Source organism: Somniosus microcephalus, chromosome 6 (assembly GCF_052327205.1).
Source record: "Somniosus microcephalus isolate GS21.2 chromosome 6, FLI_Smic_1.0, whole genome shotgun sequence".
In the NCBI taxonomy this organism is placed as follows: Eukaryota; Metazoa; Chordata; class Chondrichthyes; order Squaliformes; family Somniosidae; genus Somniosus; species Somniosus microcephalus.
Window position 1 is genome coordinate 198,186,561 of NC_140992.1, and position 23,994 is coordinate 198,210,554.

Consider the following 23,994-nt stretch of genomic DNA (forward strand, 5'->3'; position numbering starts at 1 on the left):
CCCTCAGTTTGTGATGCTCTCTCTCCCCCAGTTTGTGTTTCTCTCTCTCCCTCAGTTTGTGTTTCTCTCTTTCCCCGTTTGTGTTTCTCTCTCTCTCTTTGTGTTTCTCTTTCTCTCTTCCCTCAGTTTGTGTTTCTCTCTCCCCCAGTTTGTGTTTCCACCTCTCTCCCCCAGTTTGTGTTTCTCTCTCTCCCTGTTTGTTTCTCTCCCCCAGTTTGTTTCTCTCACCCCCAGTTTGTGTTTCTCTCTCTCTCCCCCAGTTTGTGTTTCTCTCTCTCCCCCAGTTTGTGTTTCCCGCTCTCTCCCCATTTGTGTTTCTCTCTCCCCCAGTTTGTGTTTCTCTCTCCCCCAGTTTGTGTTTTTCTCTCTCTCCCCAGCTTATGTATCTCTCTCTCCACCTCGGTTTGTGTTTCTCTCTCTCCCCCAGTTTGTGTTTCTCTCTCTCCCTCAGTTTGTGTTTCTCTCTCTCTCCCCAGCTTATGTATCTCTCTCTCCACCTCGGTTTGTGTTTCTCTCTCTCTCTGCCCCAGTTTGTGTTCCTCTCTCTCTCCTCCAGTTTGTATTGTTCGCTCTCTTCCCTCAGTTTTTGTTTTTCTCTCTCTCTCTTCACCTCAGTTTGTGTTTTTCTCTCACGTCCTCAGTTTGTTTCTCTCTCACTCCATCAGTTTGTATTTTTCACTCTCCCCCAGTTTGTGTTTCTCTCCCTCTCTCTCTCTGTTTTTCTTTCTCTTTTCCCTCAGTTTGTGTTTCTCTCTCCCTCAGTTTGTGTTTCTCTCTCCCCTAGTTTGTGTTTCTCTCTCCCCCAGTTTGTGTTTCTCTCTCTCTCCCCCAGTTTGTGTATCTTTCTCTCTCCCCGTTTGTGTTTCTCTCTCTCGCCCTAGTTTCTGTTTCTCCTTCTCCCTCAGTTTGTGTTTCTCTCTTCCCTCAGTTTGTTTTTCTCTCTCCCTCAGTTAGTGTTTCTCTCCCCCAGTTTGTGTTTCTCTCTCAACCCAGTTTCTGTTTCTCCCTCTCCCTCAGTTTGTTTCTCTCTTCCCTCAGTTTGTGTTTTTCTCTCTCCCCCTAAGTCTGTGTTTCTCTCTCTGCTAGTTTGTGCTTTTCTCTGTCCCTCAGTTTGTGTTTCTCTCTCTCCCTCAGTTTGTGTGTGTCTCTCTCGCTCCCTCAGTTTATGTTTCTCTCTCTCTCTCTCCCTCAGTTTGTGTTTCTCTCTCTCCCCCAGTTTGTGTTTCTCTCTCTGTGTCTGTTTTTCTTTCTCTCTTCCCTCAGTTTGTGTTTTTCTCACACTCTCTCCCCAGTTTGTGTTTCTCTCTACCCAGTTTGTGTTTCTCTCTCCACCAGTTTGTGTTTCCCGCTCTCTCCCCGTTTGTGTTTCTCTCTCCCCCAGTTTGTGTTTCTCTCTCTCCTCCAGTTTGTGTTGTTCGCCCTCTCCCCCTCAGTTTGTGTTTTCTCTTTTTCTCAGTTTGTGTTTCTCTCTCTCCCTCAGTTCATGTTTTTCTCTGTCTGCCTCAGTTTTTGTTTCTCTCTCTCTCCATCAGTTTGTATTTTTCTCTCCCTCAGTTTGTTTTTCTCTCCCTCAGTTTGTTTCTCTCTCCCAGTTTGTGTTTTTCTCTCTCTCCCCTCAGTTTGTGTTTCTCTCTCGCCCCAGTTTGTTTCTCCCTCTCCCTCAGTTTGTGTTTCTCTCTCGCCCCAGTTTGTTTCTCTCTCTCCCTCATTTTATGTTTCTCTCACATCAGTTTGTATTTCTCTCTCTCTCCCTCAGTTTGTGTTTCTCTCTCTCCCCCTCGGTTTGTGTTTCTTTCTCTCTTGCTCAGTTTGTGTTTTTCTCTCACTCCCTCAGTTGTTGTTTCTCTCTCTTCCCTCAGTTTGTGTTTTTCTCTCCCTCAGTTGGTGTTTTTCTCTCTCTCTCCCTCAGTTTGTGTTTCTCTCTCTCCCCCCTCGGTTTATGTTTCTCTCTCTCCCCCAGTTTGTGTTTCTCTCTCTCTGTTTTTCTTTCTCTCTTCCCTCAGTTTGTGTTTTTCTCACACTCTCTCCCCAGTTTGTGTTTCTCTCTCTCCCTCAGTTTGTGTTTTTTTCTCTCTCTCTCCCCGGTTTGTGTTTCTCTCTCTCTCCTCCAGTTTGTGTTGTTCGCTCTGTTCCCTCAGTTTGTGTTTTTCTCTCTCTTCCTCAGTTAGTGTTTCTTTCTCCCTCAGGTTGCTTCTCTCTCTCCCCAGTTTGTTTCTCCCTCTCCCTCAGTTTGCTTCTCTCTCTTCCCAGTTTGTGTTTTTCTCCCTCTCCCTCAGTTTGTGTTTCTCTCTCTTCCCAGTTTGTGTTTTTCTCTCTCTCCCCAGTTCCTGTTTCTCCCTCTCCCTCAGTTTGTGTTTCTCACTGTACCCTCAGTTTGCGGCCATGTTCGCGCCCGCGTGGCCCTGGAGATGGAGCACGCAGTGTCCGCCGGCACGCTTGAGTATTTCCGCGACCGGTGGGTGCCGCGGGGACTGGAATGCATCATCAACCCGGAAAACCAAATTTTAATTTGATTTGTTAAGTTTTAGTTGAACTTTTGTTAATTTACAGTCTAATTTGTTTTGGATTTTTTTTTTCCGGTCCAAACAAAAGAGTACCCTCAGTCTGTGTTTCTCTCTCTCCCCCTCAGTCTGTGTTTCTCTCTCTCTCCCCCTCAGTCTGTGTTTCTCTCTGCTAGTTTGTGCTTCTCTCTCAGTCCCTCAGTCTGTGTTTCTCTCTCCCTCAGTTTGTGTGTGTCACTCTCTCTCTCCCTCAGTTTGTGCTTCTCCTCCCCAGTTTGTGTTTCTCTCTCTCCCTCAGTTTGTGTTTCTCTCTCTCCCCAGTTTGTTTTTCCACCTCTCTCCCCCAGTTTGTGTTTCTCTCTCTCCGTTTGTTTCTCTCTCCCCCAGTTTGTGTTTCTCTCTCTCCCCCAGTTTGTGTTTCTCTCTCTCCCTGTTTGTTTCTCTCTCCCCCAGTTTGTGTTTCACTCTCTCTCCCTGTTTGTTTCTCTCTCCCCCAGTTTGTGTTTCTCTCTCTCTCCCTGTTTGTTTCTCTCTCCCCCAGTTTGTGTTTCTCTCTCTCTCCCTCAGTTTGTGTTTCTCTCTCTCTCCCCAGTTTGTGTTTCTCTCTCCCCCAGTTTGTGTTTCACTCTCTCTCCCTGTTTGTTTCTCTCTCCCCCAGTTTGTGTTTCTCTCTCTCTCCCTCAGTTTGTGTTTCTCTCTCTCTCCCCAGTTTGTGTTTCTCTCTCCCCGTTTGTGTTTCTCTCTCCCCCAGTTTGTGTTTCTCTCTCTCTCCCTCAGTTTGTGTTTCTCTCTCTTTCCCTCAGTTTGTGTTTTTCTCTCTCTCCCCAGCTTATGTTTCTCTCTCTCCACCTCGGTTTGTGTTTCTCTCTCTCTCTCCTCCAGTTTGTGTTGTTCGCTCTCTTCCCTGTTTTTGTTTTTCTCTCTCTCTTCAGCTCAGTTTGTGTTTTTCTCTCTCCCTCAGTTTGTTTCTCTCTCACTACATCAGTTTGTGTTTTTCACTCTCTCCCTCAGTTTGTGTTTCTCTCTCTCTCCGTCAGTTTGTGTTTCTCTCTCTCCCCCCCTGTTTGTGTTTCTCTCTCTCACTCAGTTTGTTTTTCTCTCTCTCCTCCAGTTTGTGTTGTTCGCTCTCTCCCCCTCAGTTTGTTTCTCTCTCTCCCTCAGTTTCTGTTTTGCTCTCTCTCCCAGTTTGTGTTTCTCTGTCCCGTTCATTTTTTTCTTTTTCTCCCCCTCAGTTTGTGTTTCTCTCTCTCTCCTCCAGTTTGTGTTGTTCGCTCTCTTCCCTCAGTTTGTTTCTCTCTCTCCCGCAGTTAGTGTTTCTCTCTCTCCCCCCAGTTTGTTTGTCTCATCCCTCATTGTGTTTTTCTCTCTTCCCCCTCAGTTTGTGTTTTTCTCTCTTCCCCCTCAGTTTGTGTTTTTCTCTCTTCCCCCTCAGTTTGTGTTTTTCTCTCTTCCCCCTCAGTTTGTGTTTTTCTCTCTTCCCCCTCAGTTTGTGTTTTTCTCTCTCTTCCCTCAGTTTGTGTTTTTCTCTCTGCCCCAGTTTGCGATTCTCTCTCTCTTTCCCCCGTTTGTGTATCTTTCTCCCACTCAGAATGTGTTTCTCTCTCTCCCCCTCAGTTTGTGTTTCACTCTCTCTCTCCCCCTCAGGTTGCATTTTTCTCTCTCCCCCTCAGCATGTGTCTTTCTCTCTCCCTCAGTATGTGTTTCTTTCTCCCTCTCCCTCAGTTTGTTTTTCTCACACTCTCCCCAGTTTGTCTTTCTCTCTCTCAGTTTGTGTTTCTCTCTCCCCCCAGTTTGTGTTTCTCGCTCTCTCCCTCAGTTTGTTTCTCTCTCTCTCCCCCAGCTTGTGTTTCTCTCTCTCTCCCCCAGGTTGTTTTTCTCTCTCTCCACCTCGGTTTGTGTTTCTCTCTCTCTCTCCCCCAGTTTCTGTTTCTCTCTCCTCCAGTTTGTGTTGTTCGCTCTCTTCCCTCAGTTTGTGTTTTTCTCTCTCTCTCCCCCTCAGTTTGTGTTTCTATCTCTCCCCAGTTTGTGTTTCTCCCTCAGTTTGTGTTTCTCTCTCTTCCCAGTTTGTTTTTCTCTCTCCCTCAGTTAGTGTTTCTCTCCCCCTCAGTTTGTGTTTCTCTCTCTCTCCCCAATTCCTGTTTCTCCCTCTCCCTCAGTTTGTGTTTCTCTCTCTTCCCTCAGTTTGTGTTTTTCTCTCTCCCCCTCAGTCTGTGTTTCTCTCTCTGCTAGTTTCTCTCTCTGTCCCTCAGTTTGTGTTTCTCCCTCAGTTTGTGTCTTTCTCTCTCCCTCAGTTTGTGTTTCACTCTCTCTCTCCCCCTCAGGTTGCGTTTTTCTCTCTCCCCCTCAGTCTGTGTCTTTCTCTCTCCCTCAGTGTGTTTCTTTCTCTCTCTCCCTCAGTTTGTGTTTTTCTCACACTCTCCCCAGTTTGTGTTTCTCTCTTTCTCAGTTTGTGTTTCTCTCTCCCCCCAGTTTGTGTTTCTCGCTCTCTCCCTCAGTTTGTTTCTCTCTCTCTCCCCCAGCTTGTGTTTCTCTCTGTCCACCTCGGTTTGTGTTTCTCTCTCTCTCTCTCCCCCAGTTTGTGTTTCTCTCTCCTCCAGTTTGTGTTGTTCGCTCTCTTCTCTCAGTTTGTGTTTTTCTCTCTCTCCCCCTCAATTTGTGTTTCTCTCTCTGGCAGTTTGTGTTTCTCTCTCCCCCTCAGTTTGTGTTTCTCTCCAGTTTGTGTTGTTCACTCTCTTCCTGCATTTTTTGTTTTTCTCTCCCTCCCTCAGTTTGTGCTTTTCTCTCCCTCCCTCAGTTTGTGCTTTTCTCTCTCACCCTCAGTTGGTTTTTCTCTCGCTCTCCCTCCGTTTGTTTCTCTCTCTCCCCCTCAGTTTGTGTTTCTCTCTCTCCTCCAGTTTGTGTTGTTTGCTCTCTCCCCATTTGTTTTTCGCTCTCTTTCTCAGTTTGTGATTCTCTCTCTCTCCCTGTTTGTGTTCATCACTCTCCCTCAGTTTGTTTTTCTCTCTCTCCCCGTTTGTGTTATTCTCTCTCTCTCTGTTTGTGTTTCTCTCTCCCGCTCATTATTTTTCTTTCTCTCCCCCTCAGTTTGTTTCTCTCTCTCTCTCTCCTCCAGTTGGTGTTGTTCGCTCTATTCCCTCAGTTTCTGTTTTTCTCTCTCTCCCTCAGTTTGTGTTCCTCTCTCTCCTGTTTGTATTTCTCTCTCTCTCCCCGTTTGTTTTTCTCTCTCCCCCAGATTGTGTTTCTCTCTCACTCCCTCAGTTTGTGTTTTTCTCTCTCCCTCAGTTTGTGTTTTGCTCTCTTCCATCAGTTTGTGTTGCTGTCTCTTGCCTCAGTTTGTGCTTCTCTATCTTCCCCCAGTTTGTGCTTCTCTCTCTCCCCCAGATTGTGTTGCTCTCTCCCTCAGTTTGTTTTGTTCTCTCTTCCGTCAGTTTGTGTTGCTGTCTCTTGCCTCAGTTTGTGCTTCTCTATCTTCCCCCAGTTTGTGCTTCTCTCTCTCTCTCTCCCCCAGGTTATGTTTCTCTCTCTCCCGTTTGTGTTTCTCTCTCCCCCAGTTTGTGTTTCTCTCTCTCTCCAGTTTGTTTATCTCTCCCCCTCAGTTTGTTTCTCTCCCCCTCCATTTGTGTTTCTCTCTCTCCCAGTTTCTGTTTCTCTCCCGCCCTCAGTTTGTGTTTATCTCTCTTCCTCAGTTTGTTTCTCTCTCTCCCTCAGATTGCATTTTTCTCTCTCTATCCCTCAGTCTGTGTATCTCTCTCTGCCAGTTTGTGTTTCTGTCTCTCTCCCATTTGTGTTTCTCTTTCTCTCTTCCCTCAGTTTGTGTTTTTCTCACTCTCGCCCCAGTTTGTGTTTCTCTCTTTGTGTTTCGCTTTCTCTCTTCCCTCAGTTTGTGTTTTTCTCACTCTCCCCAGTTTGTGTTTCTCTCTATCCCTGTTTGTGTTTCTCTCTCTCCCTCAGTTTGTTTTTCTCTCTCCCCCTCAGTTTGTGTTTCTCACTCCATCAGTTTGTGTTTTTCACCCTCTCCCCCAGTTTCTGTTTCTCTCTCTCTCCCTCAGTTTGTGTTTCTCTCTCTCCCCCAGTTTGTGTTTCCACCTCTCTCCCCGCTTGTGTTGCTCTCTCCCCCAGCTTATAGTTCTCTCTCTCCACCTCGGTTTGTGTTTCTCTCTCTCTCTCCCCCAGTTTGTGTTCCTCTCTCTCTCCTCCAGTTTGTGTTGTTCACTCTCTTCCCTCAGTTTGTGTTTTTCTCTCTCTTCAGCTCAGTTTGTGTTTTTCACTCTCTCCCTCAGTTTGTGTTTCTCTCTCTCTCCCTCAGTTTGTGTTTCTCTCTCTCCCCCTGTTTGTTTCTCACTCTCACTCAGTTTGTTTTTCTCTCTCCCCCAGTTTGTGTTTCCACCTCTCTCCCCGTTTGTGTTGCTCTCCCCCAGTTTCTGTTTCTCTCTCTCTCTCCCTCAGTTTGTGTTTCTCTCTCTCCCCCAGTTTGTGTTTCCACCTCTCTCCCCCAGCTTATGTTTCTCTCTCTCCACCTCGGTTTGTGTTTCTCTCTCTCTCCCCCAGTTTGTGTTCCTCTCTCTCTCCTCCAGTTTGTGTTGTCGCTCTCTTCCCTCAGTTTTTGTTTCTCTCTCTCTCTTCAGCTCAGTTTGTGTTTTTCTCTCTCGTCCTCAGTTTGTTTCTCTCTCACTCCATCAGTTTGTGTATTTCACTCTCTCCCTCAGTTTGTGTTTCTCTCTCTCTCCCTCAGTTTGTGTTTCTCTCTCTCCCCCTCTGTTTGTTTCTCACTCTCACTCAGTTTGTTTTTCTCTCTCCCTCAGTTTGTGTTTCTCTCTCCCCCCCTCTGTTTGTGTTTCTCTCTCTCACTCAGTTTGTTTTTCTCTCCCTCCCTCAGTTTGTTTCTCTCTCTCTCCTCCAGCTTGTGTTGTTCGCTCTCTCCCCCAGTTTGTTTTTCTCTCCCCCTCAGTGTTTCTCTCTCCCCCTCATTTTGTGTTTCTCTCTCTGCTCCAGTTTGTGTTGTTCGCTCTCTTCCTGCATTTTTTGTTTTTCTCTCCCTCCCTCAGTTTGTGCTTTTCTCTCCCTCCCTCAGTATGTGCTTTTCTCTCTCTCCCTCAGTTGGTTTTTCTCTCTCTCTCCTTCCGTTTGTTTCTCTCTCTCCCCCTCAGTTTGTGTTTCTCTCTCTCCCCATTTGTGTTTCTCTCTCTCTGTTTGTTTTTCTCTCTCCCTCAGTTTGTTTCTCTCTCTCCTCCAGTTTGTGTTGTTCACTCTCTCCCCCTCAGTTTGTTTCTCTCTCTCCCTCAGTTTCTGTTTTGCTCTCTCTCCCAGTTTGTTTCTCTGTCCCGTTCATTTTTTTCTTTTTCTCCCCCTCAGTTTGTGTTTCTCTCTCCCCTCCAGTTTGTGTTGTTCGCTCTCTTCCCTCAGTTTGTTTCTCTCTCTCCCGCAGTTTGTGTTTTTCTCTCTCTCCCTCAGTTTGTGTTTTTCTCTCTCTTCCGTCAGTTTGTGTTGCTGTCTCTTACCTCAGTTTGTGCTTCTCTATGTTCCCCAGTTTGTGCTTCTCTCTCTTTCTCTGTGTTTCTCTCCCCAGTTTGTGTTGCTCTCTATCCCCCGTTAGTGTTTCTCTCTCTCCCCCCAGTTTGTTTCTCGTCCCTCATTGCGTTTTTCTCTCTCTTCCCCCTCAGTTTGTGTTTTTCTCTCTCTTCCCTCAGTTTGTGTTTTTCTCTCTGCCCCAGTTTGCGATTCTCTCTCTTTCCCCCCAGTTTGTGTATCTCCCTCCCACTCAGAATGTGTTTCTCTCTCTCCCCCTCAGTTTGTGTTTCACTCTCTCTCTCCCCCTCAGGTTGCGTTTTTCTCTCTCCCCCTCAGTCTGTGTCTTTCTCTCTCCCTCAGTGTGTGTTTCTTTCTCTCTCTCCCTCAGTTTGTGTTTTTCTCACTCTCCCCAGTTTGTGTTTCTCTCTCTCAGTTTGTGTTTCTCTCTCCCCCCAGTTTGTGTTTCTCGCTCTCTCCCTCAGTTTGTTTCTCTCTCTCTCCCCCAGCTTGTGTTTCTCTCTCTCTCTCCCCCAGGTTGTTTTTCTCTCTCTCCACCTCGGTTTGCGTTTCTCTCTCTCCCCCAAGTTTGTGTTTCTCTCTCCTCCAGTTTGTGTTGCTCGCTCTCTTCCCTCAGTTTGTATTTTTCTCTCTCTCTCCCCCTCAGTTTGTGTTTCTATCTCTCCCCAGTTTCTGTTTCTCCCTCAGTTTGTGTTTCTCTCTCTTCCCAGTTTGTTTTTCTCTCTCCCTCAGTTAGTGTTTCTCTCCCCCTCAGTTTGTGTTTCTCTCTCTCTCCCCAGTTCCTGTTTCTCCCTCTCCCTCAGTTTGTGTTTCTCTCTCTTCCCTCAGTTTGTGTTTTTCCCTCTCCCCCTCAGTCTGTGTTTCTCTCTCTGCTAGTTTGTGCTTTTCTCTCTCTGTCCCTCAGTTTGTGTCTCTCTCTCTCCCTCAGTTTGTGTTTCACTCTCTCTCCCCCTCAGGTTGCGTTTTTCTCTCTCCCCCTCAGTCTGTGTGTTTCTCTCTCCCTCAGTGTGTGTTTCTTTCTCTCTCTCCCTCAGTTTGTGTTTTTCTCACACTCTCCCCAGTTTGTTTCTCTCTTTCTCAGTTTGTGTTTCTCTCTCCCCCCAGTTTGTGTTTCTCACTCTCTCTCTCAGTTTGTTTCTCTCTCTCTCCACCTCGGTTTGTGTTTCTCTCTCTCTCCCCCAGGTTGTTTTTCTCTCTCTCCACCTCGGTTTGTGTTTCTCTCTCTCTCCCCCAGTTTGTGTTTTTCTCTCCTCCAGTTGGTGATGTTCGCTCTATTCCCTCAGTTTCTGTTTTTCTCTCTCTCCCCAGTTTGTATTTCTCTCTCTCCCAGTTTGTTTTTCTCTCTCCCGCAGATTGTGTTTCTCTCTCACTCCCTCAGTTTGTGTTTTTCTCTCCCTCAGTTTGTGTTTTGCTCTCTTCCATCAGTTTGTGTTGCTGTCTCTTGCCTCAGTTTGTGCTTCTCTATCTTCCCCAAGTTTGTGCTTCTCTCTCTCCCCCAGATTGTGTTGCTCTCTCTCCCTCAGTTTGTGTTTTTTCTCTCTTCCGTCAGTTTGTGTTGCTGTCTCTTCCCCCAGTTTGTGTTTTTCTCTCCCCCCGTTTGTGTTTCTCTCTCTCCAGTTTGTTTCTCTCCCCCTCAGTTTGTTTCTCTCCCCCTCCATTTGTGTTTCTCTCTCCCAGTTTGTGTTTCTCTCTATCCCTCAGTTTGTGTTTCTCTCTCTCTCCCTCAGTTTGTGTTTCTCTCTCTCCCCGTCAGTTTGTGTTTCTCTCTCTCGCTCAGTTTGTGTTTTTCTCTCCCTCAGTTTGTGTTTCTCTCTCCCTCACTTTGTGTTTCTCTCTCCCTCAGTTTGTTTCTCTCTCCCTCAGTTTGTTTCTCTCTCCCCCTCAGTTTGTGTTTTCTCTCTTTTTCTGTTTTTCTCTCTCTCCCTCAGTTTGTTTTTCTTTCTCTCCCTCAGTCTGTGTTTCACTCTCTGCCAGTTTGTGCTTTTTTCTCTGTCCCTCAGTTTGTGTTTGTCTCTCTCGCTCAGTTTGAGTGTCTCTCTCTCTCACTTTGTGTTTTTCTCTTTCCCCCAGTTTGTGTTTCTCTCTCCCTCAGTTTGTGTTTCACTTTCTCTCCTCCAGTTTGTGTTGTTCACTCTCGTCCCTCAGTTTGTGTTTTTCTCTCTCTTCCTCAGTTTGTGTTTTTCTCTCTCCCTCAGTTTGTGTTTTTCTCTCTCCGTTTGTGTTTTTCTCTTTCCCTCAGTTTGTGTTTTTCTCTCTCCTCCAGTTTGTGTTGTTCACTCTCGTCCCTCAGTTTGTGTTTTTCTCTCTCTTCCTCAGTTTGTGTTTTTCTCTCTCCCTCAGTTTGTGTTTTTCTCTCTCCGTTTGTGTTTTTCTCTCTCCCTCAGTTTGTGTTTTTCTCTCTTCTCCAGTTTGTGTTGTTCACTCTCTTCCCTCAGTTTGTGTTGCTCTCTCTCCCCAGTTCGTATTTCGCTCTCTCTCCCAGTTTGTGATTCTCTCTTCCCATTTGTTTCTCTCCCTCAGATTGTTTTTCTTTCTCCCTCAGTTTGTGTTTCTCTCTCTCCCTCAGTTTGTTTCTCTCTCTGTTTGTTTCTGTCTCTCCCTCAGTTTGTTTTTCTCTCTCTTCCGTCAGTTTGTTTTTCTCTCTTCCGTCAGTTTGTGCTTCTCTATCTTCCCCGTTTGTGCTTCTCTCACTCGCTCAGTTTGAGTTCCTCGCTCCGTTTATGTTTTTCTCTCTTTCCTCAGTTTGTGCTTCTCTATCTTCCCCCAGTTTGTGCTTCTCTCTCTCGGTCAGTTTGTGTTTCTCTCTCTCTCCCCAGTTTGTATTTCTCTCCCCCTCAGTTTGTGTTTTTCTCTCCCTCCCGTTTCTGTTTCGCTCTCCCTCAGTTTGTTTCTCTCTTCCCCCAGTTTGTGTTTTTCTCTCTTCCATTTGTGTTTCTCTCTTTCCCTTGTTTGTTTTGCTCTCTCACGCTCAGTTTGTTTCTCTCTCTTCCTCAGTTTGTGTTTTTCTCTGTTTGTGTTTTTCTCTCTCCCTCAGTTTGTTTTTCTCACTCCCCAGTGTGTGTTTCTCTTTCCCATTTGTGTTTTGCTCTCTCTTCCGTTTGTTTCTCTCTCTCCATCAGTTTCTGCTTCTCTCTCCCTCAGGTTGTGTTTCTCTCTCCCTCATTTTCTGTTTCTCTCTCCCACATCAGTTTGTGTTTCTCTCTCCCTCAGTTTGTGTTTCTCTCTCTCCCCCTTGTTTTGTGTTTCTTTCTCTCTCGCTCAGTTTGTTTTTCTCTCACTTCCTCAGTTGTTGTTTCTCTCTTCTCTCTTCCCTCAGTTTGTGCTTCTCTCTCTCAGTTCGTGTTTTTCTCTCTCTGCCTCAGTTTGTGTTTCTCTCTCTCCCAGTTTGTGTTTTTCTCTCTCTCCCCAAGTTTGTGTTTCTCTCGCCCCCTCTGTTTGTGTTTCTCTCTCGCCCCAGTTTGTTTCTCTCTCTCCCTCATTTTGTGTTTCTCACATCAGTTTGTATTTCTCTCTCTCTCCCTCAGTTTGTGTTTCTCTCTCTCCCCCTCGGTTTGTTTCTTTCTCTCTCGCTCAGTTTGTGTTTTTTTCTCTCTCCCTCAGTTGTTGTTTCTCTCTCTCTTCCCTCAGTTTGTGTTTTTTTCTCTCTCCCTCAGTTGGTGTTTTTCTCTCTCTCTCCCTCAGTTTGTGTTTCTCTCTCTCCCCCCCTCGGTTTGTGTTTCTCTCTCTCTTGCTCAGTTTATGTTTTTCTCTCTCGCTTAGTTTGTATTTCTCTCTCCTCCTCAGTTTGTGTTTCTCTCTCTCCTCCAGTTTGTGTTGTTCGCTCTCTCCCCCTCAGTTTGTGTTTTTCTCTCTCTCCCTCAGTGTGTTTCTCTCTCTCCCTCAGTTTCGGTTTTGCTCTCTCTCCCAGTTTGTGTTTCTCTGTCCCGTTCATTTTTTTCTTTTTCTCCCCCTCAGTTTGTTTCTCTCTCTCCTCCAGTTTGTGTTGTTCGCTCTCTTCCCTCAGTTTGTTTCTCTCTCTCCCAGTTTGTGTTTTTCTCTCTCCCTCAGTTTGTGTTCCTCTCTCTCCCCAGTTTGTATTTCTCTCTCTCTCTCCCAGTTTGTTTTTCTCTCTCCCCCAGATTGTGTTTCTCTCTCACTCCCTCAGTTTGTGTTTTTCCCTCTCCCTCAGTTTGTGTTTTGCTCTCTTCCGTCAGTTTGTGTTGCTGTCTCTTGCCTCAGTTTGTGCTTCTCTATCTTCCCCCAGTTCGTGCTTCTCTCTCTCTCCCCCAGATTGTGTTTCTCTCTCCCCAGTTTGTGTTTCTCTCTCTCTCCCTCAGTTTGTGTTTTTCTCTCTCCCTCCCAGTTTGTATTTCGCTCTTTCTCCCAGTTTGTGATTCTCTCCCCCAGTTTGTTTCTCTCTCTCTCTCCCTCAGTTTGTTTTTCTCTCTCCCTCAGTTTGTCTTTCTCCCTCAGTATGTGTTTCTCTCTCTCCCTCAGTTTGTGTCTCTCTCCCTCAGTTTGTGTTTTTCTCTCTCTTCCGTCAGTTTGTGCTTCTCTATCTTCCCCCAGTTTGTGCTTCTCTCTCTCGCTCAGTTTGTGTTCCTCTCGCTCTCCCTCAGTTTGTGTTTTTCTCTCTTGCCTGTTTGTGCTTCTCTATCTTCCCCGTTTGTACTTCTCTCTCTCGCTCAGTTTGTGTTTCTCTCTCCCCAGTTTGTGTTTCTCTCTCCCCGTTTGTTTCTCTCTCTCCCTCCCGTTTGTTTCACTCTCCCTCAGTTTGTGTTTCTCTCTTTCCCTTGTTTGTTTTGCTCTCTCACCCTCAGTTTGTGTTTTTCTCTCACTCACTCCCCAGTGTGTTTCTCTCTTTCCCCCATTTGTGTTTTGCTCTCACCCTCAGTTTGTGTTTTTCTCTCTTCCTCAGTTTGTGTTTCTCTCTCTCTCTCTGTTTGTGTTTTTCTCTCTCCCTCAGTTTGTGTTTTTCTCACTCCCCAGTGTGTGTTTCTCTTTCCCCTATTTGTGTTTTGCTCTCTCTTCCCTCAGTTTGTGTTTCTCTCTCTTCATCAGTTTGTGCTCCTCTCTTGCTCAGTTTGTGTTCCTCTCTCTCTCTCTCCCTCAGTTTGTGTTTCTCTCTCTCCCTCAGTTTGTGTTTCTCTCTCTCTCCCTCATTTTGTGTTTCTCTCTCACACATCAGTTTGTGTTTCTCTCTCTCTCCCTCAGTTTGTGTTTCTCTCTCTCCCTCAGTTTGTGTTTCTCTCTCTCTCCCTCATTTTGTGTTTCTCTCTCACACATCAGTTTGTGTTTCTCTCTCTCTCCCTCAGTTTGTGTTTTTCTCTCTCTCCCAGTTTGTGTTTCCCTCTCTCCCCCTCAGTTTATGTTTCCCTCTCTCAGGCAATTTCTGTTGGCCCCGATGCCGTCATCCTCGGATGCGGTAAGGAAGCGGTGTGTTCTGAACAGCGGTGAGACCAGCAAGGCTCAGAAAACGCCGTTTGGTTGCAGGCCACAACATTGGATTATTGTGCATGTGCTTGGGCGACCAATCGCCCATTCCGGTGTATTCCCGCCCAAAACAGGAGCATTGGGAACCCTAGGTTGTGAGGTCATCAATACTCAAATTCCCCACTTCAATTGTAAAGTGGGGTGAAACAGGGCTCCTCGCCTGACCCTATAACAACACAAAAATTAATTACTGAAAATCTACTGATTTAGGATTTACATTATACACAGAAACATTTCAATGATGTTCATTTCTGAGGTGATGGTGAGCAGTGCAGGTTTTGTCATTGTAACTAATAGTTTTTATGGGGTTGAAATTCTGGGAGGCCGCCTTGCTGCCTGAAGTGCGGTGAACCACAACTCCAAGTCACCCATGAAGCTTTCTGTAGACCCTGTCCCAAATTGCGGTGATGGGGTCATTAACACAGAAAAGCACATCAGTGACGCCCACCCCAGTCCGGCCCAGAAAGTCAGAGTGACACCATGCCCAGACACAGGTGTAGAAATACGGGTGCACCCATTTTCGGGAACATGGGGGGTGCAGGGTGCATGGCCTGCTTCCTAATGGTGAGGCCCGAGGCGCCCCCGATTTTCAGCCTCAGGCCTCATTACCAAGGACACAACAGTCACCTGGTGAAGAGCAGACCAAGTTCAGGCTGTCGGTCAAGTCACATAAATCCTCAGGTAAGTGAAGCCATGGGTCGGGTCGGGTCAGAGGGCTCAGGGCGGGGGGGGAGACAGGAGGACGGTGAGAATTGGGGGCTGGCAGAGGAGGCCGGGAAGGAAGGATCGGAGGCCGGCGGCCAGAGGATTGAGGGTTAGAATCAGAGGCTGTGGAGGGGGGTGTGGGAGGCGGTCAGGAGTGGCAGTAATCGAGGGTGAAGGAGCATTGGCGATTTTTTTTGGTAAATGCTGGGCCAGGAGGAGTACTCATGTTCCTCCAGGCTCCATATTCAGGTAAGTAAATTTGAAAAGGTTACCTTGAAGTGTCACAAGAGGTCCCAAGGTCCGGTTTTAATGAGCGCAGCCAACTGCCTCAGGGCAAACTATTCTTGAAGTGAGGGCATATGGCAAAGGGCCTAAAACCTGTTTCAGGCGTGGACCCTGAATGCCATGAGCTGGGGAACTATAACTATTAGGTTAGTAAATAACTTAACTAAATAAACTAATTAATATAACTATAAATAATCATTTGATTAAAAACTTTAACTAATTAAGTAAGCAAATAAATAAAAAAACTAGAGATGGCAGGGCAGGCTGTGTGTTGGGGCTGTAGTACGTGGGAGTTTGTGAACAGCGAGACTGTCCCCGATTCCCACATCGGCAGGAACTGTCTCTGCCTTCAGTCACTCTGGCTCAGAGTCACTGAGCTGGAGTGCGAGTTAGAGACACTCCGAAACATAAGGGAGGGGGAGGAATTTCTGGATAGTTTTATTCAGAATACAGTCACACCTAGAGGAAAGCACAGGTTCAGGGAAAGGAGGGTGTGACTGTTAGGGAGCCACGTAGCAGAGTCTTAGGAGAGGTTAAGAAGGAGGTCCCACAGACACTGGTTCTGTCCAACAGGTACGATGTACTCGCTACCTGTGAGGACAAGGAGAAAGACAGGGGGGAGAACAGCCACAATGCAGACCAAGGCACCGTGGCTCAGGAGGCTGTCCAAGAGGGGGGGTGGAAGAGCAGAATAGAAATGTCCTGCTGAAGGAGTATCAGGAGTTAGGAGCAAAATTAAAAAGCAGGACTTCAAGGGTAATAATCTCTGGATTATTTCCTGAGCCACGTGCAAATTGGCATAGAAGCAGACAGATCAGGAGAATTAACACGTGGCTAAAGGGCTGGAGTGGGAAAGAGGGGTTCCTTTTCATGGGACACCGGCACCAGTACTGGGACAGGAAGGAGCTGTACCGATGGAACAGGCTCCATCTGAACTGGGGTGGGAACCGTGTCCTAGCTGAAAAGGTAAATAGGGAGATGGCAAAGGCTTTAAACTAGTAGGGGTGGGGGGCGGTGGAGGGATCTACAAGAAATGAAACCAGCCTAAATATAAACAAAAAACAGGAAAGCAGACCATAGGAAAGAATAAAGGGAGGACATTGATGGCCAGGGAATAAATAGAGTTAAAGAACAGGAGTGTGAAAAGATGGTTGACACTAAAGCAAGAGGAACTGCTATTAAAACTTAGATAAACTGTCTGTACAGCAATGTACACAGTGTCCGTAATAAAACAGGGGAGCTGGAGGCAATCTTGCATTGCGAGGAACCTGACATAGTGGGGATTACGGAGACATGGGCCTGAATTTTCCCCAGGTAGGTGGGTTGGGGCCGGGGGGCCTACGTGGCTGGCGGGAAACGAGGCCGGGTTTCCCGCAGGCCCTGCCGACTTTAATGGCAGGGCCTGATTTAAATGTGAGGCCTCGGATTCCCACCTGCAGCCAGCCAGCTTGAGAGATCTCAGAACAAGGGGTCAGTCCGGCGGAGGGATCGCGGCAGGAGGATCGGCAATTGGCAGGGTCGGGGATCGGGACAGCGGAAGGGTGGAGACAGCATCGGCAGGGGTCGGGGATCGGGAGGGGGGTGGAGACAGAATCGGCAGGGTCGGGGATGGGGGTGGGGTGGAGACAACATCGGCAGGGGTCAGGGATCGGGGGGGGGGAATGGAGACAGTATCGGCAGGGGTCGGGGATCGGGAGGGGGGGTGGAGACAGCATCGGCAGGGTCGGGGATAGGGGGTGGGGTGGAGACAGCATCGACAGGTGTCAGGGATCGGGGGGGGAATGGAGACAGTATCGGCAGGGGTCGGGGATCGGGGGGAATGGAGACAGTATCGGCAGGGGTCGGGGATCGGGAGGGGGTGGAGACAGCATCGGCAGGGTCGGGGATCGGGGGGGGAATGGAGACAGTATCGGCAGGGGTCGGGGATCGGGGGGGAATGGAAACAGTATCGGCAGGGGTCGGGGATCGGGAGGGGGTGGACACTACATCGGCAGGGTCGGGGATAGGGGGTGGGGTGGAGACAGCGTCGACAGGGGTCAGGGATCGGGGGGGAATGGAGTCAGCATCGGCAGGGGTCAGGGATCGGGAGGGGGGGTGGAGACAGAATCGGCAGGGTCGGGGATAGGGGGTGGGGTGGAGACAGCATCGACGGGTCAGGGATCGGGGGGGAATGGAGACAGTATCGGCAAGGGTCAGGGATCGGGAGGGGGTGGAGACAGCATCGACAGGGGTCAGGGATCGGGGGGGAATGGAGACAGCATCGGCAAGGGTCGGGGATCGGGAGGGGGGGTAGGGTCGGGGATCGCAGGGGTGGAGTCGGCCAGGGATCGGCGGGGTTGGTGGGGCAGGGAAGGGAGGATCATGGCCGGCCTCATCATCATCGTTGTGGGACGGGGGGAGGCCTGGGAAGGTGATCGGAGGTCAAGTGGGGTTCTCTGATCGTGGGAGGTGGGTATGGTCGGGGCCCTGGATCCAGTGGGTTTACTCTGGGTGCTCCGGTTTCCTCCCACAGTCCAAAGATGTGCGGGTTAGGTTGATTGGCTATGATAAATTGACCCTTAGTGTTAGGGGGATTAAATACGTGGGGATAGGGTGGGATATGTGTTGGTGTAGGGGTTACGGGGATCAGGTGGGATATGTGTCGGTGCAGGCTTGATGGGCCGAAATGGCCTCTATCTGCACTGTGGGGTTTCTGTGATTCTGAGGTAGATATAAAGCCACTTACCTCCTGGATGCAACAGTCCCCACCTCTGTTTAACTGCCGGGTTTCACGGATTGTGTGAAACCCGTCCCCATGATGTTAAACACAAAATGGAGGGGAGAAAGAGGCTTCCAGCCTCATTACAATATTTAAATTGAGGTAACGCCCCCTGGGAGCGGGTTGGTCGCCCGCCCCTCCTCCATCAATACCGGAAATGGGCGGGATCAGGTCGGGAATCTCATTCTTAACAATTTAACTGACCCACGCTTCAAACCCACCTGTTCTTTTAGGGGAAAATTCCGGCCATGGCAACAGAAAAATCAGGACTGGGAATTAAACATTGCAGGGTATAATAGCAAAATACTGCAGATGTTGGAAATCCGAAATAACAACAGAAAATGCTGGAAAAACTCAGCAGGTCAGGCAACATCCGTGGAGAGAAATTTGAGTTGACGTTTCGGGTCGAACCCTTCTTCAAAACTTGCCCTGCCAGTATACTTCACACCTAATCTCAGCCTATTACCATCTCGTCTAGCTTCGAATACCTTTTATTGTCTCTTTTACTTCTTTTGTTTCTTTTAATTCTTTTGTCCGATCGCAGCCCTGCCTTCGATCTATTTTCTTTTCTTTCCAGTTTTGAAGAAGGGTTCGACCCGAAATGTCAACTCAAATTCCTCTCCACGGATGTTGCCTGACCTGCTGAGTTTTTCCAGCATTTTCTGTTGTTATTGCAGGGTATAACATGCTTAGAAAAGATAGAGAGGGAAAAAGGGGAGGTGGAGGAGCTGTACTGATTAGGGATAACACAATGGCAGTAAAAAAATGTGACGCAGCTATCAGCGAGACAAAAGTAGAATCCAACGTGGATAGAGATAAAAGATAATAAAGGATCAAACACACTAATAGGGCTAGTCTACAGACCACCTAATAGTGGAAGAAGAAATATGCAACAAATTAGGGAAATGAGTAAAAAAAATAGAATAATAATCATGGGGGATTTCAACTACCCCAATATTAATAGGACAGAAGATGTAGGTGAAGGAGATAAGGGAATGGAGTTCCTACAATGTGTACAGGATTCCTTTCTAACCCAATATGTAAAAAGCCCAACATGGAAGGATTCGCAATTGGAGCAAGAAATGGGGAATGAACTAGAGCAGATAAGAGAAGTAAAAGTAGGGGAACATCTAGGCAATAGTGACCATAATATAATACGCTTTCAGATGATAATTGAGAAGGATACCAGGGAGATAGAACAGGTGGACATGACATCAGATGATGAGATTAGTAATGAAATAACTGCATTTAAAATAAAAAGAGGAGATACATTAAATAAACTAATCAAACTCAAAGAGGATAAAACCCTTGGTCTGGACGGATTATATACGCGCATTTTAAAAGAATCTTGGGAAGAGATAACAGGCATTACTACACATATTTAATAATTTATTAGAAAAAGGTGTAGTGCCAGAGGACTGGCGGATAGCTAACGTAATATCTATATTTAAGAAGACAGATAGAACATGTCAAGGGAACTATAGACCAGTCAACTTAACATTGGTGGTAGGAAAAATAATGGAATCCCTACTAAAGGAGAAAATAGGAGAACATCTAGAAACCAAAAATATAATAATGAATAGTCAGCATGGATTTCAAAAGGGAAAGTCTTGCTTGACCAACTTCATTGAATTTTTTGAAGAGTTAACAGAGAGAGTAGACAAGGGTAATGCAATAGATGTAATCTATCTAGATTTTCAAAAGGCCTGCGATAAGGTACCACATAATAGACTAATGAATAAGGTCAGAGAATGCGGCGTCAGGGGACAAGTAGCAGAATGATTAGCTAGCTGGCTTCAAAACAGAAAACAGAGAGTAGGGGTAAAAGATGGGTAGCTATTCAGAGTGGCAGAAGGTGGGAAGTGGTGTTCCACAAGGATCACTGCTGGGACCACTGTTATTCACAATTTATATTAACGATTTAGACTCTGGAATCAAAAACAACATTTCTAAATTTGCAAATGACAATGAATTTGAGGGGCGGAGGTGTCAATACTGAGGAGGGCTTCAACAAATTACAGGAAGACATTAATAAACTTGAAGAATGGCCATATAATTGGCAAATGAATTTCAACACAGATAAATGTGAGGTATTACATTTTGGTAGGAAGAATAGGGAGGTCACTTATAACTTGGAGGGTGTGAGTCTAGATGGGGTAGAGGAGCAAAGGCATCTCGGAGTACAAATGTACAAATCACTAAAAGTAGTGACACAGGTTAACAAGGCCATTAAAAAAAAAAGCAAACCAAGCACTAGGGTTTATTTCCAAAGAGACAGAATTGAAAAGTAGAAAAGTTATGCTAAACTTGTATCGAACCTTGGTTAGACCACACTTAGAGTATTGCATACAGTTCTGGTCGCCATATTATAAAAAGGATATAGAGGCACTGGAGAGGGTGCAGAGAAGATTTACAAGGATGATACCAGAAATGCGAGCATATACTTATCAGGAAAGGATGAACAGGCTGGGTCTCTTTTCTCTGGAAAGAGAAGGCTGAGGTGTGACCGAATAGAGGTCTTTAAAATTATGAAAGGTTTTGATAGAGTAGATACAGAGAGAGTGTTTCCACTTGTGGGGAAGAGCATAACTAGAGGCCATCAATATAAGATAGCCACCAAGAAATCAAATGGGGAATTCAGAAGAAACTTCTTTACCCAGAATGGTGAGAATGTGGAATTCGCTACCACAGGGAGTGGTTGAAGCGAATAGTATCGATGCACTTAAGGGGCGGTTAGATAAGCATATGAGGGAGAAGGGAATAGAGGGTTATGCTGATAGAGTTAGATGAGGAAAGATGGAAGGATGCTCCAGTGAAGCATAAACTCCGGCATGGACTGGTTGGGCCGAATGGCCTGTTTCTGTGCTGTATAGCCTATGTAATCCTATGTAATATAGCTGGGGCCGCACTTGTTGCCTGCTATATCGGGGGCTTAGTGGCCAAAAAACAAGTGCTGCATGGCCAAATTTACAGGCCAGAGCGGCCTGACTCTAACTCCTGAAGGAGGTGTCTGGCCATCTCTGGAAGGTGATCAATCCCCAATCTCATCCATTACCTACTTCCCTACTATATTTTGGATGAGCAGAAGATCGCCCTCTCAGCCAGAATTGGGTCAGGTTAGGAGAGGTAATGCTGTCCCTCGCTGGGTTAGCGCTACTGGGAGGGGTGAAAGTGCAGGGCTTTTGCAGCCTTTAAAAGGCAGCAACTAATTAGAGGTGACATCAGTTTTTGAGCGGCAGGAACACAACTACTAGAATGTCTCAAGGAACGACAGCCTTGCATGAGGTCAGCAGCAGTGAGGGCTCCCAGACTGTCTGATGATTCCGTGGCGGTGTAGCTGGCTAACAAGGGATCGAGTGTTGAGCACCGAGGGCAGTGAGCCCCATAAGAGACTGGTTCAGGCAGTATGAACAAGGTTGCTGAGGCAGTCAGTGAAACCTTCACCAATCCAAGAACTGCCATACAGTGCACATGGAGTGCTACAAAAACCACTTACCTGCTTGATCCGGCTGCTCCCGTCTCCATTTCGCTGCTGGGTTTCCCGAGCCCTGGGAAACCCGGCCAGCAACCGTTCAATTTTAATCAGACTTCCAACTGCGCTGTGGGAGCCTGATTTAAATATTATAATGATGAAGTATCCCACCTCTCCAAGACAGGACACAGACACGCCTCGCAACCCACTGCTGTAAAAATAGCGGCAGGTGTTTACGCAGCAGGTTGGGGTCGTGTTTCGGGAAGTGACAATTTTTACCCCGGACCCGCTCCCGCCCATCGCTGGGGATTAATATCGACCCCTTTGTTTCTCTGGTTCCAGTGGGAAGGATGTGAAGTGCACAATCAATGATCTTAATGCAATAGCGAGCTGCAGCCTGACTAATGTGCCGAAGATTACCAGATGCTGCTTGAAAAGATCCAATTGAAAAGGAACTCAAGGGAGTGGTGACTTGCACTGATACAGACAATGCTGTTATCCTGCTGGAAGTGGGCTCCAGCTCTTCAGCCAGCAATTGACACATTGGGCAGGATTTTCATTGGGCCGTGGAGGCGGGATTGGAGGCATGCGGGGGGTTAAAATCCCGAAATTGGGAGGCATGAACCCATCCCGCCTCCATGCCAGTTTCAAAGGAGGCGGGTACCCGACCCGCACTGGGACCCGCCTCCCCGAGGCGGGAAGGGGTTCAGTGCCAATTAACTGCCTGTTAACAGGTAGTTAACAGGCAGTTTTTAGCCTAATCCCTATTTTCATTGGTGAAATGTGGGATTCCCGATGGCTCCAAACCATGCCAAGTTAGCGAGGCGGGCCATCGGGATGAAGGGCTTGGAGGGTTCGAGATGTCCAGTGTTCAGGTGAGTGATGGGTGCATGAGTGAAGAGGTAAGTGTGTTTGGTGTGTGTAAAGTGTTTAAAGAAGTTTTACTTACATGTACTTACCTTTACAGCCTTCCTTCCTTCCTTCAGATCTCGGGAGTCCCTCATCTCACCGGCACAGAAAGCAGAATGGCCGCGATCTGTCAAAAATTGCAGCATTCAGCTTTCTGTTCCGAGGAGATCTCTAAATCAACCTGAGAGGAAGGAATTAACCTGGAGTACAGATTGTTAGTGTTTGACAGCTTCAAACGCTGATATTTCATCTGTCAAAAGGTCTTGACGTCACCTGTTGCCGGGTGGCCCTTAATTGGCCTGCTGAGCCCGCTGGGCAGGCTCAACAAGGTCAATCAAGTCAAAATCACGTGGGTTGGCTAGAACCCGATGGAGGCGGGACTACAACCCTGAAAGTTGTAGTTCCGCCTCCTACCCGCCTCCTCAATGAAAATCCAGCCCATTGTCTGCACTGAGGGGAAGCAGAGCCTTCTGAAGCAGTGACATGCAGAGCAATCTAAGTGATATTTCTTAGTCTGTAAATGCAGTGTGTGTAGGGAGCAAGTGCCTTCGGTGATGCCTCATTCTAAGATGAATTGAGCCTCTTCCATCTCCTCATCCTCCCCTTCTTCAGAATCTCAGAATAGAGGGATTCCCATTGGGAAATTAATGTCTGCAGTGCAAAGCATTGCATAGGAATTACTGGACGTAATAAAGACCAAGGTCCATCTAGTTCACCATCTCCCACCCTGGTGGTCACATGATACACCATTAATGGAGCTGTTGACTAATCACAGCAATCAATCTCTATCAATTAGTCTCCAACAGACCCAGACATGATGTGAGGAAACCCCAGTGGTGGAGAGCTTTGGGAACCATCGGTCCAAAGTCGCACATTCCTTCCAAGCGTGCGACACTAACCGCATGTCAAGTTTCAGATTATTCATATACTGTATCCCAGAATGTTCTGCAGAGCTGACAAAACAGGGCAGTAAAAGACTCTCGAGCACCAAACAACAAAAATTGATATGCAGGAAAATTAAACCAACCGTGAGACCCAAAAAACAAAATGGCCTCCTCAATGTGGTATCCGCCTTAGGGATGGTATTCTGGAGCTGCTACCGCCACTTATATAATGCTGCTAATCATTTGGGTTGGAATTTGGGGCAAATGGTGAAGGACTAGAGTCATGTGTAGGCTGGGTCGGGTAGGCATGGCAATTTCTCTTCCCTGAAGGACATTAGTGAACATTAGAGAACCAGGTGGCCTTTTACAACAATCTGGCAGCTTTCATGGTCCTTTTCTGATGCCAGCCCACAAATACCAGATATATTAAAATCACAATTTGCCATGGTGGGCTTTGAACTCACTTTAGTTTCACTGGTAGACTTGATGCTGTAGCATTTACTGCCCCGTTTTAATTAACTTTTCACCCCCAAAACTGCTGGAAAATGGGCAGTAAATCAAAGGATATTCCTTTGTGAAATTTGTCCATTTCAAGGTGAAATATGTTGCTGGTGGAAAAGATCAATATTCCACTTTGGTACTCAGTCAGTTTGAAGATCTTCCAGCTCAAATGTTCAAGCTCAGACCCCATGGGTTCCACCGCCTTTGGCCTCAATTTTAACACCACCCCCCTCGATGGACGGGAAAGGGTCGGTGGAGGGAGGTTGAAATATCGGAATCGAGCAACCCGATAGCATTCCCGGCCACCGTAATATTTACGCTGCGATTCAGTCCCTAGATGAGGCTCCCGCTAAAAGCAGGTGGGACTACTTAACGTGCAAACTCCACAAATAAACACTAAAGCCTGCACATCTGCCGATGCACTTTATTATGGTCATATTTATGCTAATATATATGTACAAATGTATGTTGAAATGTTAAGTGTCCTAATCCAAATTGTACACTCTCGGGAGCCGCAAGCCTACATTTCGTTGTACTGCACTTGTGCACTAACAATGACAATAAAAGTTGATTTGATTTGATTTGATTTGATTTGAAAAGACATGGCTGATGATGTAATCGCCGCCGTGCCTTATTTTAACCTCACCACAGGGGGAGTCCTTCACTGTCTGACGCCCAGCCGCAGCAACACAGCGGGAGGAGCCCATTGGACAAAAGAGGCCCAGGTAAGTTTTAGAACTTTGGCTGGTTTGAAGCTCCTTGTGGGTCAGGAGGAGGAGGAGTGCTAACCCCAGGCCGCACAAGGAAGCCTTCAGCCTCCCCAGCCCCAACGTTACCTCTCCCGATCACAGCCATCGGCAGGCTCTCCCACCCTCCTTAAGATCGGCAATTTCTGGACAATGATCTGCTCCTGTAGGTAGATGTTTCATGGGTACACAGCTATATTCTCGTGGTATATGGAAGGAGATGGGGTGGAAGTAC

At 47.1% G+C, this 23,994-nt stretch overlaps 2 protein-coding genes across 2 annotated transcripts in view; one reads left to right on the forward strand and one right to left on the reverse strand.

The window, feature by feature from the left end:
* Positions 1–23,994, forward strand: part of LOC147116322 (adhesion G protein-coupled receptor G5-like) — a 793,199-nt gene that overhangs the window by 134,651 nt on the left and 634,554 nt on the right. The gene's annotated exons all lie outside the window — the stretch shown is intronic.
* LOC147116323 (uncharacterized) overlaps positions 13,588–23,994 on the reverse strand; it is a 135,478-nt gene continuing 125,071 nt past the window's right edge. The window contains exon 6 of the mRNA XM_085989549.1: positions 13,588–13,665. Within this exon, the coding sequence (XP_085845675.1) occupies positions 13,588–13,665 (78 nt within the window). The remainder of the gene's footprint in view (positions 13,666–23,994) is intronic.